At 41.0% G+C, this 19,183-nt stretch overlaps 2 protein-coding genes across 2 annotated transcripts; both read left to right on the top strand.

Moving 5' to 3' along the window:
• Window positions 1–1,173: 1,173 nt before the first annotated feature.
• LOC132652328 (protocadherin beta-6-like) lies at window positions 1,174–10,492 on the top strand. The gene is made up of 2 exons (XM_060377381.1): window positions 1,174–3,948; window positions 9,574–10,492. The coding sequence occupies exons 1-2, from the start codon at window positions 1,662–1,664 to the stop codon at window positions 9,630–9,632; spliced, it is 2,346 nt and encodes a 781-aa protein (XP_060233364.1). The 5' UTR covers window positions 1,174–1,661; the 3' UTR covers window positions 9,633–10,492.
• Window positions 10,493–10,657: 165 nt separating this feature from the next.
• On the top strand, window positions 10,658–18,589 carry LOC110544786 (protocadherin beta-6-like). The gene has a single exon (XM_021630624.2). The coding sequence runs from the start codon at window positions 15,604–15,606 to the stop codon at window positions 17,995–17,997; it is 2,394 nt and encodes a 797-aa protein (XP_021486299.2). The 5' UTR covers window positions 10,658–15,603; the 3' UTR covers window positions 17,998–18,589.
• The last annotated feature ends 594 nt before the right edge of the window (window positions 18,590–19,183 follow it).

The raw sequence follows: 19,183 nt of genomic DNA, 5'->3' as shown, positions 1-19,183 counted from the left end.
GGGAGAAATAGGTAGATTTAAAGGATTTGGAGGTCAAGAAACTACTCTGTCCAAAGCTACAGAATATACAATATCAAAAGAAAAATGTAGTTTAAAATTTGGTCTTGGTGATAAAGATGTGTAAATGGAATGTGGAAAGATTGCTTGGAAATGAGCACTTGCCATTCTTTCAAAAGACCTGAGTTCAGTTCCTAACACCTACACTAGAGAGCATGTTAATTCCAGCTCCAAGGAATCTAGTACCCTGTTCCCAGAGAGATGAATGGGTCCTCCTAACCTTTTGAGCCCTCCTTGTTACTTAGTGTCTCTGGGTCTGTGGACTGTAGCATGGTTATCCTTTATTTTATAGCTAACATCCATTTCTAAATGAGTACATACCATGTTTGTCTTTCTGGATCTGGTTTACCTCACCCAGGATAAGTTTTGCTAGTTTTCATCCATTTGCCTACAAATTTCCTGATGTTATTTGCTTTAGGGCTGAGTAATACTCCATTGTATAAATGCATCACATTCTCTTTATCCATTCTTCAGTTGAGGGACATCTAGGTTGTTTTCATAGCTATTACAAATAAAGCTACTACAAACATAGTTGAGCAAGTGTTCTTGTGGTGTGTTATCACATTTTCATGCACAGTAATCCAATTCCTAGAAATAAGTTCAAAATAAACACAAAATACAGCAAAATGGCAAATGCAATAATTTTCATGGAATTACATTTTAACAAAGTTCAAAACTAAAAACTAATGTAGTTCACCAACTGGAGTGGACAAAATGAATCAAGGCACACTTCTCCAGGGGAGTAATATGAAACAATGAGAAGAAAACTAGTAAGAAAATCATATCACAAATAACTTCACAAAGTCAATGTTGTACGGCAGACAATTAGCACAAGAGAATACTCTAGACACATATTTCATAAAAGTTCTAACAGAGAAGGAGTGATGTGCTATGATAACATTTAATATGCTGCTTTTGTAGAGAAAGTTGGTCACTAAATAATGGTCAGAGAGAGCATGGTGGATTTTGGTATAGTTTAGCTTTTCTTTAGGTTCTGCTTATAGGAACATATTAACCATGGAAAAATATTCCCATTGTGTCCATTTTGAATGTATTTTCTCCATCAAAACAAAAATAAATTGTATAAACTTCAATTATTTCTGGGTAAAGTTAGCAGAAACATTCAATTTAATAAATTATAAGCCCATAAAAAGGCAGTTCATATTTTCAAAAGAATTTTATAAGATCACTATAAAATATTAGTATGCTATATTCTTTCACTTAGTTTTAGCTCAGCAGAGGTATGCTTAGCACTACTGGTATTTAGGAACTGACATAAAATAAGCTACAGGGTGCAGCTACAGCTCAAAGGTAGGGTTAGAATTCGTGACAAACTATATGCAATCATGAAAAGCGACGCTTGGTGGCGGTGTCTACTAAGAATGAGAATAACGGGCTCAGCAGATACCCAGGAAGTCGCAAGAGCTGGAAATCAGAATGCTGTCTGCTCCCTAGAAGAAGAAGAAAGTATTTAAGTGTGAGCTAGGAAAGAAATCTCCAGGACAGTGAGGCATTAAGGAAGACTTAATTCGGGAATCTATCACCAATCTTTGTGGATTGAAGACAACTGGAAGAAGCAGTGCCCACTGGACTGGATCTGAAAAATGGAGACAGCACCAGTAAAATGGACAGAGAAAAGGCAAGTCGTTTTTCTCGCTATCTTGTTGCTTTTGTGGGAGTCTGGCTCTGAGGCAATTCTATATTCCATGCCAGAAGAGACTGAGAGTGGCTACTTGCTGACTGATTTGGCAAAAGATCTGGGATTCAGCATTGGGGAAATGGCCACTAGAGGGGCTCGAATCCATCACAGAGGAAACAAAGAGCTCTTGCAGCTGGATGCAGAGACAGGAAATTTGTTCTTGAAGGAGAAACTGGACCGTGAGGCTCTGTGTGGGGAAACAGAACCCTGTGTGCTGCACTTCCAGATCATTCTGGAAAACCCTGTGCAGTTCTTCCAAACTGACCTGCAGCTCACAGACATAAATGACCATTCTCCAGAGTTCCCTCACAGGGAAATGCTTCTAAAAATACCTGAGAGCGCCCAGCCAGGCACTGTGTTTCCCCTGAAGGCAGCTGAGGACCCTGACATAGGGAACAATGCTGTTCAGAACTACACAGTCAGCCCCAACCTCCATTTCCATGTTGTTACTCACAATCCTGCAGATGGCAGCAAAAACCCAGAGCTGGTGCTGGACAGAGCCCTGGACAGGGAGGAGCAGCCTGAGCTCACTTTAACCCTCACTGCTCTGGATGGGGGGACCCCTCCCAGGTCTGGGACCACCACAGTGCGCATTGAGGTGGTGGACATCAATGATAATGCCCCCCAGTTTGTACAGTCGCTCTATGAGGTGCAGGTCCCTGAGAACAGCCCCCTCAATGCCTTGGTTGTCAGGGTCTCTGCCAAAGACTTAGATGCTGGGATGAATGGGAAAGTAGCCTACTCTCTGTTCCAAGGTGGTAGAGCATCTCAACCATTTGTAATAGATGAAACCACAGGAGAAATTCATCTGAGAAAAGAGTTGGATTTTGAGACAACTCCATATTATAAGATAGAAATTGTAGCCACAGACACTGGAGGCTTTTCAGGCAAATGCAGTGTAGCTATACAGGTGGTGGATGTGAATGACAATGCCCCTAAACTCACCATATCGTCGCTCACTAGCTCCATCCCAGAAAACACTCCTGATGCTGTAGTTGCTGTTTTCAGCGTTTCTGACCCAGATTCGGGGGATAATGGAAGGATGGTGTGTTCTATTGAGAATGAACTTCCGTTTCTTTTAAAGCCAACTTTTGAGAATTATTACACTTTAGTGACAGAAGGAGCACTAGACAGAGAGAGCAGAGCCGAGTACAACATCACCATCACTGTCTCCGACATGGGCACACCCAGGCTCACAACCCAGCACACCATAGCAGTGCAGGTGTCCGACATCAACGACAACGCCCCCGCCTTCACCCAATCCTCCTACACCCTGTCTGTCCGCGAGAACAACAGCCCCGGTCTGAACATAGGCACCATCAGAGCCACAGACTCAGACTCTGGCTCCAATGCCCACATCACCTACTCGCTGCTGCCGACCAATGACCCGCAGCTGGCCCTCACCTCTCCGGTCTCCATCAACACTGATAACGGGCAGCTGTTCGCGCTCAGAGCACTGGACTACGAGGCTCTAAAGTCCTTCGAGTTCCGCGTGGCTGCCACAGACCAAGGCTCTCCTGCACTCAGCAGCCAGGCGCTGGTGCGCGTCCTGGTGCTGGACGACAATGATAATGCGCCCTTCGTGCTCTACCCTCTGCAGAACGCCTCTGCGCCCTGCACTGAGCTGCTGCCCAGGGCAGCGGAGCCTGGATACCTGGTCACGAAGGTGGTGGCTGTGGACCGAGACTCTGGCCAGAACGCCTGGCTGTCGTTCCAGCTGCTCAAGGCCACGGAGCCAGGGCTATTCAGCGTGTGGGCACACAATGGCGAGGTGCGCACCACCAGGCTGCTGAGTGAGCGCGATGCCCCCAAGCACAGGCTGCTGCTGCTGGTCAAGGACAATGGTGATCCTCAGCGCTCTGCCAGTGTCACTCTGCATGTGCTGCTGGTGGATGGCTTCTCCCAGCCCTACCTGCCTCTGCCAGAGGTGGCGCGCGACCCCGCACAGGATGATGAAGATGTGCTCACGCTGTACCTGGTCATTGCCTTGGCATCTGTGTCTTCACTCTTCCTCTTGTCTGTGCTGCTGTTCGTTGGGGTGAGGCTGTGCAGGAGAGCCAGGGCGGCCCCTCTGGGTGTCTGCTCTGTGCCTGAAGGTCACTTTCCTAGTCACCTGGTGGATATCAGCGGCACTGGGACTCTGTCCCAGAGCTACCAGTATGAGGTGTGTCTGACAGGAGACTCTGGGACTGGTGAGTTCAAATTCCTCAAACCCGTGATTCCCAAGCCATTGTTTCAGAACCCTGAGAGAGAAGTTAAAGAAGGTTCCCACTGCAGGGATAGCTTTGTATTCAGTTAATGTTTCAATTGTGTCAGTGAATATGCTTTTTGGCAAATCTATGGCAATATGGTTCTTTTTAAAAAGTGAATCATTTTATCTAAGTATTGAAAATGTAATCAAAGTTTATGCATTTTATTTCATTACTAAAATGTGTTGTTTTGGATTTATTTCTTGGTATTATTTAGTTTAATTTTTGCACTTAGTAGTTTCAAGTATAATGAAGATTAAGAACACAATTTCTGTATATTACAACTTATGCTTTACTTTAACTCAAGCATTACAGAACAAAATGTATTTTACTTTACCTGTCTTTGAGTTTTTGTTTTTGTTTTTGTTTTGTTTTCTTTTGTTGACACAGGGTCTCGCTATGTAACTCTGGTGAGCATAGAACTAACTGTAGAGTCCATGCTGGCCTCAAGCTCATAGACTTCCATCTGTCTCTGCCTCCCAATTGTGGGCTACTTTCCCTTTTTGCCACATAATTCCAACGTTTATTTCCAAGGTGTTTGCATCTTTTTCATGTTATTTTATTGCTATTATTAAATGTAGGGCCTCTTACATTCTAACTGTAGCTTTATTGCTTTTGCATATTAAATATATGACCTGTTACATGCTAACTGTAACTTTTTTCCTTTATTTTATTTCCTACTTTGTGTGGGTTCTTCTTCTGTCTGCTAACAAGATCTTCTCTGGATCAGCTCAGCTTCTCCTGGCAAAACTGCCTTCTCTTATTTTCACTGTGATCAATCTCTTCTCCTCTCTAGAACTACTCAATCTTCTTTCTTTTTTTTTGTCATTAATAGCCATATACATAATGCTATCTCCCTACATTAGAAATAGACCAGCAGATTTATTTCTTTTATTTTTTATTGCCACATACTTCAACATGGTTTAATTTTTATTTTATTTTTATTTTTATTATTAGTTATATTCTATTAACTCTGTATCCCAGCTGTATCCCTCGCCCTCATTCCATCCCAATCCCACCCTTCCTCCCTCATCTTCTCCCTGCCCCTTTCCAAGTCCACTGATAGGGAAGGACCTCTTCCCCTTTTATCTGACCCTGTTTTATCAGGTGTTTTCAGGACTGGCTGCAAAGTCCTCCTCTGTGGCCTAGCAGGGCTGCTCCTCCCTTGGAGGGGTGGGGAGGTCAAAAAGCCTGCCATTGAGTTCATGTCAGAAATAGTCCCTGTTCCCCTTACTAGGGAAACCCACTTGGATACTGAGCTACCACGGGCTACATCCGAGCAGAGGTTCTAGGTTGTATCCATATGTGGTCCTTTGCTGGATAAACAGACTCATAGAAGACTTCTGTGCCCAGATAGATATATTTGGTCCTTGTGGAGCTCCTAAACTCTCCATGTCATACTAACTCCCCCTTCTTTCATATGTTTCCCTGCACCCTGCCGAAGGTTTGGTTATGAGTCTTAGTATCTGCTTTGATACACTGCTAGGTAGAGTCTTTCAGAGGCCCTCTGTGGTAGGCTCCTTTCCTGTTAATTGTTTTCTCTTACTTCCAATACCCATTCCATTCGTCTTTCTAAGTGAGGATTGATCATCTTACCCCGGGTCTTCTTTCTTGTTTATCTTCTTTAGGTGTATAGATCTCATTATGTTTATCACATCTTATACGTCTATATAAGTGAGTATATACCATCTGTGTCTTTCTCCTTCTGGGATACCTCCCTCAGAATGATCTTTTCTAGATCCCACCATTTCCTGCAAATTTCATGATTTCCTCATTTTTGATTGTTGAGTAGTATTCCATTGTGTAAAAACACCACAATTTCTTCCAGCATCAACTATCTTCTCTAACCCTACTCTCTGACCCCACTCTTCTCCTGCCAACTGGACTCTTCTCTTCTTCTCTTCTCTCTCTCCAACCCTACTCCTCTGGCTCCTGGAACCTACTCTCCTGCCACATAGATGCCACTCCTCCTCTGCCAGCCTCTGCTGGCTTTTTATATCCTCTCCTGCTCCCCAAAGTCCAGGAGGTAACTGACATTAAAGGTCATAGGCTCAAGCAGTTCTAATGGTTAAGCCTCCACAAAGAGTCAGTTGACTAGCCATTGTGGCTTCTATAGAAAGCCAGACACAAAAATACATCAATGTTATTCACTTGTAAATTTAATTTTTGCCTCTGATCATTAACAACTGTCGGCCAGAACACGTATTTTCCAGTACTTTCAAACCCTCCTGATCCTGCTAATGGAGCAGCTTTGTCTTTGATATAGGGAAATAGTAACAAGTGAGCTTACATAAAAAAATTAAATTTGGAAAAAACTATTGCCTTTAGAAATGCCTTGTTCAGTTTTGTTTCAAAAGTCTATATTTTCCACAATTAAAGCACCAGACCTTTGATATCAGAGACTTCTATCTATAGCTTGACCTATTATATTAGCATTGTATATGTTAAAACCAATATTGTTTATCCATTCGTCCGTGGGTGATGCCCATGCCTTTATTGGTTTAATAAATTTTTACACTCTGTATTTGCATTTTCAAATGCCAAGTTCTCTATCAACAGCTGTATTTTCAGGGTCCAATATGGTCTTATTTACTGCTGAGATTCATCTTTATTAAAAAATCAGTGAAGGCTTTCCCTGAGCCTTGTCTAATTTTTTCTAAGTGATGTAGACTCCTTTCCTGGTTACTCAACTTTGTCTCAAGCTCTTAAAGCTGCTAAATGACCTTGTTCTAAGATTGCATCTTCAAAGTAAACCTGCTCTTCTACATCAGTATGCCGACCTTCACCTATCAACTGCTCCCTCACTATATTAATTCCCTTTGCTTTATTTTGCTATTCCAAATTATTGACTTTGCTTCACTATGAAAACCATTGAAACTGAGGGCCAGACTCTAATACGGAGGTTACCAATCCCCTCCGAACTTAGGGAATAATTCTATTTTGAGTGGCCCAATTATTTAGTATTTGTTTCACATAGGGTAAATGCATCCCATAAGCCATCATTGCCTCTTTAAAAGGTTTTAGGCTTATCATTTCTGAAAGGATGCCATCTTATTTCATCATAACTTTGTGGATTCTCCCCATTAGCAGGCATATGATGAATAACTACTGGAAATGCTGGTGGTGATTTGGGGACCCAGGACTGTCTGTCCTCAATAGACGTCATGGGTTTAACGCTGCCTCCTGATAAAGGCTGTCTTATCTGACAATCCTCTTCCTCTTTCATTTCTTTGACTTGATTGCCCTTTGACACAGTTCATTCCCCTCTTTCTACCTTTGGAAAACTCCCTATCTGTGGTTCAGTCACTGAGAGTGAACCTATTTGTTCTCCCTTGATGTTTTTCTTCCTTTGTTTTGTTTTTGTTGTTTTGTTGATTTTCAAGTTTCTCTATTTCCACCTATAGTTTTTTCCAGTTGCTGAGTCAGGTGTTTTTCTGATTTTTGATCCCCATGCTTCTTTAATTTCACCCTTTCAAGTAGTTAAGCCAGTCTTTCCTCTGTTTTCTGATTTCCAAAATCCTCTAATTCCACCTGCATTTTCAGATGGGTCAGTCAGTGTTTTATAAACAAAATAGCCCAGAATGAGGAAAAGGAGAAAACAAACTGCTGCTAAAAACCATGTGAGGCTTGTACCAACGACAGCCTCAGCAAATGCCCTGTAAGATTTTTGAAACAAAGTATCCATCCCTTCTTTTCCCTACTTTTGCTCTAATGTACTTGAAATCAAGCCTCCTATTCTGCCTAGCCACATCGGTGGGCATTTATCTGTTAAAGCTTCTTTCCTCCTACAGACCACTTGCCTCATATTGGGTGCCAATTGTATATGGTTTTTTTTCCTTTACTTTCTTTAGCTACTTTGTGTGGTTTCTTTGTGACTTCTGTTTCTTTTCTTCCTTTTTCTTTTATATTTTTGAGGTTGAGATGATTTTATTACACACAGTCAGACTTTTTATACCTTTATCAGAAACAGAATACAGTGGAGGTTGCCAGGATCAACACAATTGTGGTTGCCGGGGTACTATGACATACGTAAGCTCTACGGGCTATACAAGATTAATGTCTAAAACTAACTGTACTGTCAAGCGGCTTCTTTTTCTGTCTTCTAACAATAGCACAGATTCTTCTGGCTCAACTGCCTTCTCTTATTTTCCCTGTGTTCAGTTTCTTCTCTAGCCCCTAGTCAGTCTTCTTTCTTCCGGCATCAACTGTCTTCTCTAACCCTACTCTCTGACCCCAGTCTTCTGCCAGATAGATCCTACTCTTCTCTTTTCTCTTTTCAATCCTACTTCTCTGTCTCCAGGACCCTACTCTCCTGCCACATGGCTGTTACTCCTCTACTTGTTTTTGATATCCTGTCCTGTTCCCAGAAGTCCATGTGGCAACCATCACTAAAAGCCATAATGTCAAGAAATTCTAAATGCCAAACATTCCCAAAGAGTCAGTTGCCTAGTCATTGTGGTTCCCTTAAGAGGGCAGGCACAAAAATAAACCCCACTATAGCTAACCATATATTCTATTCGTGAGCACTTTAATCACAACTGAAATTCTTTTTAGTTACAGTGCATCGACAAGTGCAAAACAATTAGCATACTTGTCTTTTGAATTATAAAGAATCACTGTATTAAGATATTAAGACACTAGAGCTGTGACCTTTTTCATCTTATGAAAGCCACATGTTAGATGTTATCTGCAGTATTCTGCTCACCACAAATCTAGCACTTTTTTTCCGTAAATTATATTAGGTTTTCAATATTCTCATTTGTAAATATTAAAGAGATAACCTTACATCTTAGTGATTTGTCATCTCTATCTCTAAATATAAGAGACTGAGGGTATAATCACTGGTAAACCATGGACAACTGTCAGGCCTGAGGTGCATTTCCAACTACCAAAACGAAACAAGCACATTGAAAAATAACATAATCCTGTTAAATGATTGCTTGACACAATCCTGTGTAAAAACTACTCTGAATAACAGAAGCAACTACTAAAGCCTCCAAAGAATCAGAACCTTTGATGGTCTCATATTCTGATTGTGCTCATATGTTTGTTCTACAAATAAAACTGTAAATGTAGCCTTTGTGAGTCTTGTGCTCATCTCAGTTGCCAACTTGAGATCTAGAACATCTGGGTACACCTATGAAACATCATGCTGCTTAGGTCAACTGAGGATGGAAGACCAGCCATGGAAGACCACTGTGGGTGGCCCCACTCCCTGGGCTGGGGTCCTGGACTGTGTCAGGAGGAGGAAGTGGACTGAACACAGGTGTTCATCGCTTTCTTCTTCCTGCCTGAAGATGCAGTGTGGCCAGTTTCTTCAAGCTTCTGTCTGTCACCTTCATTATCATGGTGTAATCCTGAACTGGGAGCCAACACAATCCCTTTCTTCCATAACTTGCTTTAATTGTGGTATTATATCCTCTGAGTAGGAAACATAAGTGAGACAGATTGCATGTTGCATGGCATTGGATAGCATATTCAGGGACTTGTGCATTCGAAGCATGCTGGTCACTGTGGCCCTATCTCTGGTTTCTATTAATACATATGTTTTCTTTGATTTTCCTGCAGCTTCACCTCACCTTTCAAAAGACACAGGAAATTTCTGGAAATTTCAATATTCTATTTGATTCTGGTTGTTACTTCTCAAAATGTTCACTTTATATTGTTTTGTAGATATTAAAAGCAAAAGAATTCTTTTTGTGATATTTAATTATCTCCTGTTTACTATTTCATGTAACCTTGAAGTACACTTAGTTGATTTAATGTTTCAATTGTTCTGACTATTGCATAATAGAAAAAATTATTGGTTCTTAATTGATTTGAACAATCATAAATTTAAACTAACTAAAATTTACTTATATTCAATGACCTAAATAAGCTTATTATGTGATTTATAAGTAGGTATGTTTAAATAATACAAGTGCAGGAACACTTTGTTGAACTTTTGGCAGGTTATGAACAGTAGAAGTGTTGGGTTAACAATGTAATATCTTTATTCATATGTTGAACTTTTTAGTTAGTATATATCATTGTACAAAGTAATGCATTTTTATGATATTTTCATGCATGTACATAATATATAAACATTGGTCATGATTTCACTTTGTTTTAAATATCAGGTGTCATTCCTCTGGAGTTTAAGTATTTGCATCATTCTATGATTAATGTTTATCCCTCCTAAGGATGTAATGAAATATAAAAAAATATCCTGACCATTTCTTATCCTTAATAATGTAATTTTTGTTATTCAGTTTTAAAATTGAAGTGAGAGATGTAAAAATGAAGAAAAGTAAGTTCAAATACATTGCATGCGGGTTGATGTCCCAGGTCCCGCCTCTGAGAAAAAGGTATCGGACGGGTCTGATGCTCTTTGGGTGGATGACACCTAAATGAACATCTGTACAAAGTCCCAATTTATTTCTAATATCAGAGATCAGACCTCTACTCTTGCCTGATGCGTCTAAAACAAAAAGGGGGAACTGTAGAGAGCTGCGGAATGCTATGCCTTAAAGATGGAGCTGGTTTCCGCCTTCCACCTTCCCGATGGTGAGTGCTCTCTGTCACGAACAACTCCACATTTGGCTAAGGCTGAGGATCTGGCTTGCTTCCATGTATGTGGACCTATCTGCATTGCCCCCGTGGCACGCCTGGGTCGGCTACCCAGAGGCTATTTAAGCTGTGGGCTGGCTTTCCCCGGGGTCCGAGGATTGTTCAATGTTCCTGAATAAACTGCATTGGAAAAAAAAAAATAAAAAAATTAAAAAATTAAAAAAGAAAAAAAAAAAGAAGACTTACACATGACAGACAATTCTAATTACACATCTATTATGTGTTAAGATGACTATTCTGGCGTGTGTCCATTACTCAGGATGCCCTCCTGAACTGGGGAAAAAAGCTGTTGTAGCCCAACAATAGGGCATTTGGCTCATAGGTGCAAGACCTTATGTTCATTCACCATGGCATTATGAAGAGAAAAATTCCCTCTCTTCCTTCATGATCAAAACTCTAAACATATATTTTAAAACATGAAGTTAATGATTATTTTTGTTTGGTAGAATTCCCTTCCAACTTAGATGGATTACTTGACATCAGAAAACAACTATAAAAACCCTGACTAAATGTCATAAATTATCTCCTTAAAACCAACAGGAAGCTGATATTTTGTAAGAACTGAATCCTACAGACAGTTTTCTCAAAGAATAATGAACAGATTCATGATAGAGCCAACATTAATTCAGTCACCTCTGACAGAAATGAGGACTCAAGCATACAGCCAGTCTTCTTTCCAGGGCACTTGTCAACTCAGCCCCCCAGGAGAGAAGACTAAGACTGTAACGGGAAAACTCTCTGAAGGCAGAATGAGATTTTGTACAAAGTGCAAAGAGTAGAGGTTGGGACTGGCCTGGATAACTCATGCTTTCAACTTGAAACAAGTCAAGGTCAGATGCTTGTAAGGTCTTGAGAGAATCCTGACAATGCTCAGCAGCTGTTTGGATTAGAGCGACTGTTCTACATATTTCATTATCCAACTAAGAGCAAAGGGTGAGCTCCTCATAGAAGAACATAAATGTCCAACCATTGGTAGGTGCATGCCACAAAACTCGATAATATAAAGAAAACCAAGAAGAGAAAACAGCCCAATTACCTGTTGAAATTCACTAACAATGTCATTAAAATAAATATTTTTGAAACATGAACCAATTATACAAATAAAGAAAAAGAGAGTTTCTTAAAAGAATTGAAGTCTAAGACTAAAAGGCAATTCCATAATAGAAATATGTCTGTCATAAAACTCCATGAATGACAAAACATCATAACAATAAATGAATATAAAATTAGTGGAAAGAAGGCATGTTGATATGAGATACCTAAAATAAATACAAAAAATAAAATAAAAGGCTTGAAAACATGGCTCAGAGGTTAAGAACAAGTGCCTAGGAGTTCGGTTTTAAGCACCCACCCCTATCAGGGGGATCACGATGCCTTTAACTTCAGATCTGAAGAATCTAACATTCTTTTCAAGACATTCACACCCTCATGACGTACATTCTCATGCACACAAGCAGAAAATAATTAAAAACACAAATGTATGTACCTTCTTCTCAGCACCTCATGGAACTTCTCTGAAATTGACCATAAAGTCTGGCAGAAAGCAAGCCTTAGCAGGTACAAGAAGATTGAAATAACCCCTTGTATCCTCTTAGACCACTATGGTCTAAAACTAGACTTTAACAATAATAGAAATAGCAAAAAGCCTATAAATACATGGAAACTGAACAACTCTCTATGTCATAACAGCTGGGTCAGAAAAGAAATAAAAAAAATTACAGACTTCTAGAATTCAATGAAAACGAAGGCACAACTTACTCAGACTTATGGGGCATAATGAAAGCAGTGCTAACAGGAAAGTTCATAGCACCAAATGCCTTCATAAAGAAATATGAGAAATCTCATACAAGCAATTTAATGGCACACCTGAAAGTACTAGAAGAAAAAAGAAGCAGACACATTCAAGAGGAGTAGACAGCTGTTAATAATCAAACTCAGAACTGAAATCAACAAATCAAAAAACACGGAGAACAATTCAAAGAATAAAGCTAACCAAGAGCTAGTCCTTTGAGAAAATCAGCAAGATAGACAAACCCTTTCCCAAACTAACTAAAGGGCAGAGAGACGCTATCCAAATCAACAAAATCAGAAATGAAAAGGGAGACATAACAACAGACACTGAGGAAATCAAAAGAATCATTAGGTCCTACTTCAAAAGCCTATATGCCACATAATTTTAAAAATCTAAATGAAATGGACAATTTTCTTGATAGATTCCATATACCAAAGTTGAATCAAGATCAGGTAAATAAATTAAATAGTCCCATATTCCATAAGAAAATGGAAGCTATCATCAAAAGTCTCCCATCCAAAAAAAGCAAAGGGTCAGATGGTTTCAGTGAAGAAATCTATCCGACCTTCAAAGAAAAGCTAATTCCAATATTCTTCAAACTATTCACAAAATAGAAAAAGAAGGAACATTACCAAATTCATTCTATGAGGCCACAGTCACGTTGATATCTAAACCACAGAAAGACCCAACAAAGAACAAGAATCTCTGACCAATCTCTTATATGAACACTGACACAAAAATACTCAATACTCAGAAACCAAATCCAAGAACTCATCAAAGATATCATCCACCATGACCAAATACACTTCATCCCAGGCAGGCAGGAGTGTTTCATTATATGGAAATCCATCAATGTGATCCACCATATAAACAAATGAAAGAGAAAAAAAAAAACATGATCATCTCCTTAGATGCTGAAAAAGCATTTGACAAAATCCAATTCAGGTTTAAAATTTTGGATAGATCAGGAATAAAAGGCACATACCTAAACATAATAAAGACAACATACAGCAAGCCTATAGCCAATATCAAACTAAAAGGAGAGAAACTTCAATCAATCCCACTGAAATCAGTGACAAAGCATGGCTGCCCACTCTCTCTTTATCTCTTCAATATGGTACTGGAAGTTCTAGCTAGAGCAATAAGACAACTAAAGGGGATCAAGGGATACAAATTAGAAAGTATCACTATTCACAGATGATACGATAGTATATGTGAGTGACCCCAAAAGTTCCCAGGGATTTTACAGTTCTCTGGCTCTGTGGGAATACACAAAGAAGACTGTTATTTGATAACAAAAGAAATGAGCTATCTGTCTACAGAAAGCCATTGAGAAACTTAAGTGCACATTTGTAAGCCATAAAACCTCAGCTGAAAAAAAAACCTCAATAGTGTAAAATTCTGACTATAGAGGCAGAAAATTTGTCAGTGATTTCCAAATAATCCAACAAAAAAGGAGAGAAAAATAATAGATTTAGAAGATGGGAAAAGAGTGAAAATATGATATTCAGGAAAATTATGTGCACGTGGGATTAAATTTATCCATGCCTATAGGCAGCAAGAGGGAACCTTATTTGAAATATGGACTCAGGGATGCATATGCAGGCTTATCCACTGTAAAAAATGTACCTGTATGAGAGCTTGACCTATAATGACAAAGGCTGCACATGGTGTGGAGAGAAAGAGAGGGTATGTTAGAAATATCTGCACTTCCCAGTCATTTTCTGTGATTCTAAAAATACTCATTAAAAAAGGCATGTTTATTTCAAAAAATGACACTTTCCTTTCAACAAAATCTGTAATGAGTCTGAAGTAATGAAAACAACAGAGTACTAGATGACCATGAGAGAGAGAAGTGGAACACGGGGGCAGACATGTAACCACCTTGCTTTGGGACGGGGTAACCCATCAGGAGCGGGCAGGCACATTCCTTTGTAACATGGTGTGAAGGCATTTGGAAGTCAAGAATACCAACCTAACGCATTCAAAACATGGTTCGAGTGTATGATATGTTTGTGTCTGAAAGGGAAATTTTAAAAATGTACACACATTTTTTATGAACTCCAGTAATGGAAATTTAAAAGTGCTAAACAAAACTGAAAGGTATTAACAAATAAAACTAAACACAATCGACATGTTTTGTTGATCAAAGCACAATTATCAACAAAATTTAAGACACACAGTGGGAGATATTTCAGCATATATATCTGAAAAAGAGATTATAGACAGAATGTATGAGATTTTTTTTTTCAAAACGACAACAAACAGAAGCTCCATATCAGGAAAAATATATGAGACATGAACAAGCACCTCGAAACAATATAACCTGATGACCCATAAATATGGAAATGTGCATAAATTCATGAGTGACACACAAGCGCTAAAAATTTACACTATGGAGTCACCACACACTCAAGTGCAAAAAATTGGGAGGACAACCCCAAATGCTTAGAGGGATATGACGCAACTGGAATGCTCATGCTTCGACAGTTTTAGTAAAACTAAACATGAAAAAAAAATATTAGTCTTGTGGAGAAGTAAAGTGACCAAAGAGTAGAAGGCTAAGGTTCTCTTTGAATTTGGCCTATTTTAAATACTATATAAGTGAAGCTAAAAAAAATAAATAAATAAAATAAAACATACAAATTCATTGAGTTATGTAATTATGACTTTTTCTTCCTTTCTGGATGTATGGTATGTTGCAAAGCAAATATAGAATGTATAAATCAATTTTGTAAACCAAGATAAGAAACTGAATTCATATACTCAGTACTCTTATGGGAAAAGATTAATTTATTCTTATAGCAAAAAAAAAAAAAGAATTAGTTCAACAAAATTACATTTAGAACTTTCAGTTGCTGAGAACTGACCTTACAATTCAGGTTGCAAGTGTAAATTACGACAATATTGAAAACATCAAGGTTAAAATGTGGAGTGAAATGGGAAAAGGAACTGCAAGATCAAATAAGGACGCTTGGTGGCGCTGCAGGGTAAGAATATCAAGATTGGATTCTGCGGATGCCCAGGAAGCCATCTCATTAACCCGACAGTCAGAACTTTGGAAGGAAGCTTCTCAAAGAGGAGGTAATTGGGTAGGGTTTATGGAAGAATTTGGGGGGAAAAGCATCTCCAAAATCGGATGGGAGTGGATTGAAATCGCCTTGAAGAAGCAGCACCCTCTGGGCTGAATCTGAACAATGGAGACAGCACCAGCAAAGACGCCACAGCAAAGGCAAGTCGTTTTTCTTGTTATCTTGCTGCTTTTGTGGGAGGCTGGTTCTGAGGCAATTCGATATTCCATGCCAGAAGAGACTGAGAGTGGCTACTTGGTGGCTAACCTGTCAAAAGATCTGGGGCTCAAGGTTGGGGAGCTGGCCACTAGAGGCGCGCAAATCCACTATAAAGAAAACAAAGAGCTCTTACAGCTGGATGCTGAGACTGGGATTCTGTTCTTGAAAGAAAAGCTAGATCGCGAGGAGCTGTGTGGGGGGACAGATCCCTGTGTGCTGCACTTCCAGATCATAATGGAAAACCCTGTGCAGTTCTTCCAAACTGACTTGCAGCTCACAGATATAAACGACCATTCTCCAGAGTTCCCCCAGAGGGAAATGCTTCTAACAATCCCTGAGAGCGCCCAGCCAGGCACTGTGTTTCCTCTGAAGGCAGCGGAGGACCCTGACATAGGGAGCAATGCTGTTCAGAACTACACAGTCAGCCCCAACCTCCATTTCCACGTTGTTACTCACAGTCGCCCAGATGGCAGCAAAAACCCAGAGCTGGTGCTGGACAGAGCCCTGGACAGGGAGGAGCAGCCTGAGCTCACTTTAACCCTCACTGCTCTGGATGGGGGGACCCCTCCCAGGTCTGGGACCACCACAGTGCGCATTGAGGTGGTGGACATCAATGATAACGCCCCCCAGTTTGTACAGTCGCTCTATGAGGTGCAGGTCCCTGAGAACAGCCCCCTCAATGCCTTGGTTGTCAGGGTCTCTGCCACAGACTTAGATGCTGGAATCTATGGGAATGTAGCCTACTCTCTGTTCCAAGGCAGTGAAGTACCTCAACCATTTGTAATAGATGAAACCACAGGAGAAATTCGATTGAGAAAAGAGTTGGATTTCGAGGTAACCAGCTTTTACAATATAGAAATCGCAGCCACAGATGGAGGAGGATTTTCAGGCAAATGCAGTGTTCTTGTTAAGGTGTTGGATGTGAATGACAATGCTCCTGCGTTGATGGTCAGGAAGCTCACAATACAAGTCCCAGAAAATTCCCCAGAGACTGTAGTTGCTGTTTTCAGTGTTTCTGACCCAGATTCTGGAGATAATGGAAGGATGGTGTGTTCTATTCCAAATGAACTTCCGTTTCTTTTGAAGTCAACTTTTGAGAATTATTACACTTTAGTGACAGAAGGAGCACTGGACAGAGAGAGCAGAGCCGAGTACAACATCACCATCACCGTCTCCGACATGGGCTCACCCAGGCTCACAATCCAGCACACCATAGCAGTGCAGGTGTCCGACATCAATGACAACGCCCCCGCCTTCACCCAATCCTCCTACACCCTGTCTGTCCGCGAGAACAACAGCCCCGCCCTGCACATAGGCACCATCAGAGCCACAGACTCAGACTCAGGCTCCAATGCCCATATCACCTACTCGCTGCTGCCATCACAGGACCCGCAGCTGGACCTCATCTCGCTCATCTCCATCAATTCAGATAATGGGCAGCTGTTCGCGCTCAGGTCCCTGGACTACGAGGCTCTAAAGTCCTTCGAGTTCCTCGTGGCCGCCACAGACCAAGGCTCCCCCGCACTCAGCAGCCAGGCGCTGGTGCATGTGCTGGTGCTGGATGACAATGACAATGCACCCTTCGTGCTCTACCCTCTGCAGAACGCCTCTGCGCCCTGCACTGAGCTGCTGCCCAGGGCGGCTGAGCCTGGCTACCTGGTCACCAAGGTGGTGGCAGTGGACCGCGACTCTGGCCAGAATGCCTGGCTGTCATTCCAGCTGCTCAAGGCCACGGAGCCAGGGCTGTTCAGCGTGTGGGCGCACAATGGCGAGGTGCGCACCACCAGGCTGCTGAGTGAGCGCGATGCCCCCAAGCACAGGCTGCTGCTGCTGGTCAAGGACAATGGTGATCCTCAGCGCTCTGCCAGTGTCACTCTGCATGTGCTGCTGGTGGATGGCTTCTCCCAGCCCTACCTGCCTCTGCCAGAGGTGGCGCGCGACCCCGCACAGGATGATGAAGATGTGCTCACGCTGTACCTGGTCATTGCCTTGGCGTCTGTGTCTTCACTCTTCCTCTTGTCTGTGCTGTTGTTCGTGGGATTGAGGCTGTGCAGGAAGGCCAGGGAGTCCTCACTAGGGGTCTGCTCTGTGCCTGAGGGACACTTTCCTGGCCACTTAGTGGATATCAGCGGCACTGGGACTCTGTCCCAGAGCTACCAGTATGAGGTGTGTCTGACAGGAGACTCTGGGACTGGTGAGTTCAAATTCCTCAAACCTATGATTCCCAAGTCATTGTTTCAGAACCCTGAGAGAGAAGTTAAAGAAGGTTCCCACTGCAGGGATAGCTTTGTATTCAGTTAATGTTTCAATTGTGTCTGTGAATATGTGTTTTTGGCAAATCTATGGTAAAATGGTTCTCTTTAAAAAGTGAATCATTTTATCTAAGTATTGACAATGTAATCAACGTTTATGCAGTTTACTTTATTACTTCAATGTGGTGGTATTTTTGTTTATTTCTTGCTATCCCCTGCACTTAGTAGTTTCAAGTATAATGAAGATTAAGAACCCAATTTCTGTATATTACAACTTATGTTTTACTTTAACTCAAGTATTACAGAACAAAATGTATTTTACTTTACCTGTCTTTGAGTTTTTGTTTTTCTTTTTTGTTGTTGTTGTTGTTGTTATTTGCTTTTTGAAACAGGGTCTCACTATGTAACTATGGCGCTCATAGAACTAACTCTAGAGGCCAGGTTGGCCTCAAGGTGATAGACATCCATCTGTCTCTGCCTCCCAATTGCGGGTTACTCTCTCTTTTTGCCACATAATTACAACATTTATTTCCAAGGTGTTCCCATTTTTTCATATACTGTAATTGCTATTATTAAATGTAGGGCCTATTATATTCTAACTGTAGCTTTATTGGTTTGCATATTAAATATATGACCTGTTACATGCTAACTGTAACTTTTTTCCTTTATTTTATTTCCTACTTTGTGTGGGTTCTTCTAATGGTCTCCTAACAAGATCTTCTCTGGCTCAGCGCAGCTTCTCCTGACAGAACTGCCTTCCCTTATTTTCACTGTGATCAGACTCTTCTTTTCTCTAGAACTACTCAATCTTCTTTCTTCCTGCATCAACTATCTTCTCTGACCCTACTCTTCCCCTGCCAGCTGGACCCTTCTCTTTTTCTCTTCTTTCTCTCCAGCCCTACTCCTCTGGCTCCTGGAACCTTCTCTCCTGCCACATAGATGCCACTCCTCCTCTGCCAGCCTCTGCTGGCTTTTTATATCCTTTCCTGTTCCCTGAAGTCAAGTCAAGGAGGTAACTGACACTAAAGGTCATAGGCTCAAGCAGTTCTAATGGTTAAGCCTCCGCAAAGAGTCAGTTGACTAGCCATTGTGGGTCCTACAGAAGGTCAGGCACAAAAATACATCATACTACATTTCCCCCATTTGTTTTAGCTACTAATTTTGAAGCAGCCATTTTGAATCTGCTTCTCCATTCTTTCCAATGTTGTTTCCAGAGTTCTCTGGTGACTGATGAT

The sequence above is a fragment of the Meriones unguiculatus genome, chromosome 2 (genome assembly GCF_030254825.1).
Source record: "Meriones unguiculatus strain TT.TT164.6M chromosome 2, Bangor_MerUng_6.1, whole genome shotgun sequence".
NCBI classification, from domain to species: domain Eukaryota; kingdom Metazoa; phylum Chordata; class Mammalia; order Rodentia; family Muridae; genus Meriones; species Meriones unguiculatus.
The sequence above is the reverse complement of the archived record's forward strand: the minus strand, read 5'-3'. Positions and strand labels throughout refer to the sequence as shown.

Coding starts and splice junctions, on each gene's coding strand:
- LOC110544786 (XM_021630624.2), top strand. CDS start 15,604: ATGGAGACAGCACCAGCAAAGACGCCACAGCAAAGGCAAGTCGTTTTT.
- LOC132652328 (XM_060377381.1), top strand. CDS start 1,662: ATGGAGACAGCACCAGTAAAATGGACAGAGAAAAGGCAAGTCGTTTTT. Junction 3,949..9,573: donor GACAGGAGACTCTGGGACTG/GTGAGTTCAAAT, acceptor ATTTTCCTGCAG/CTTCACCTCACCTTTCAAAA.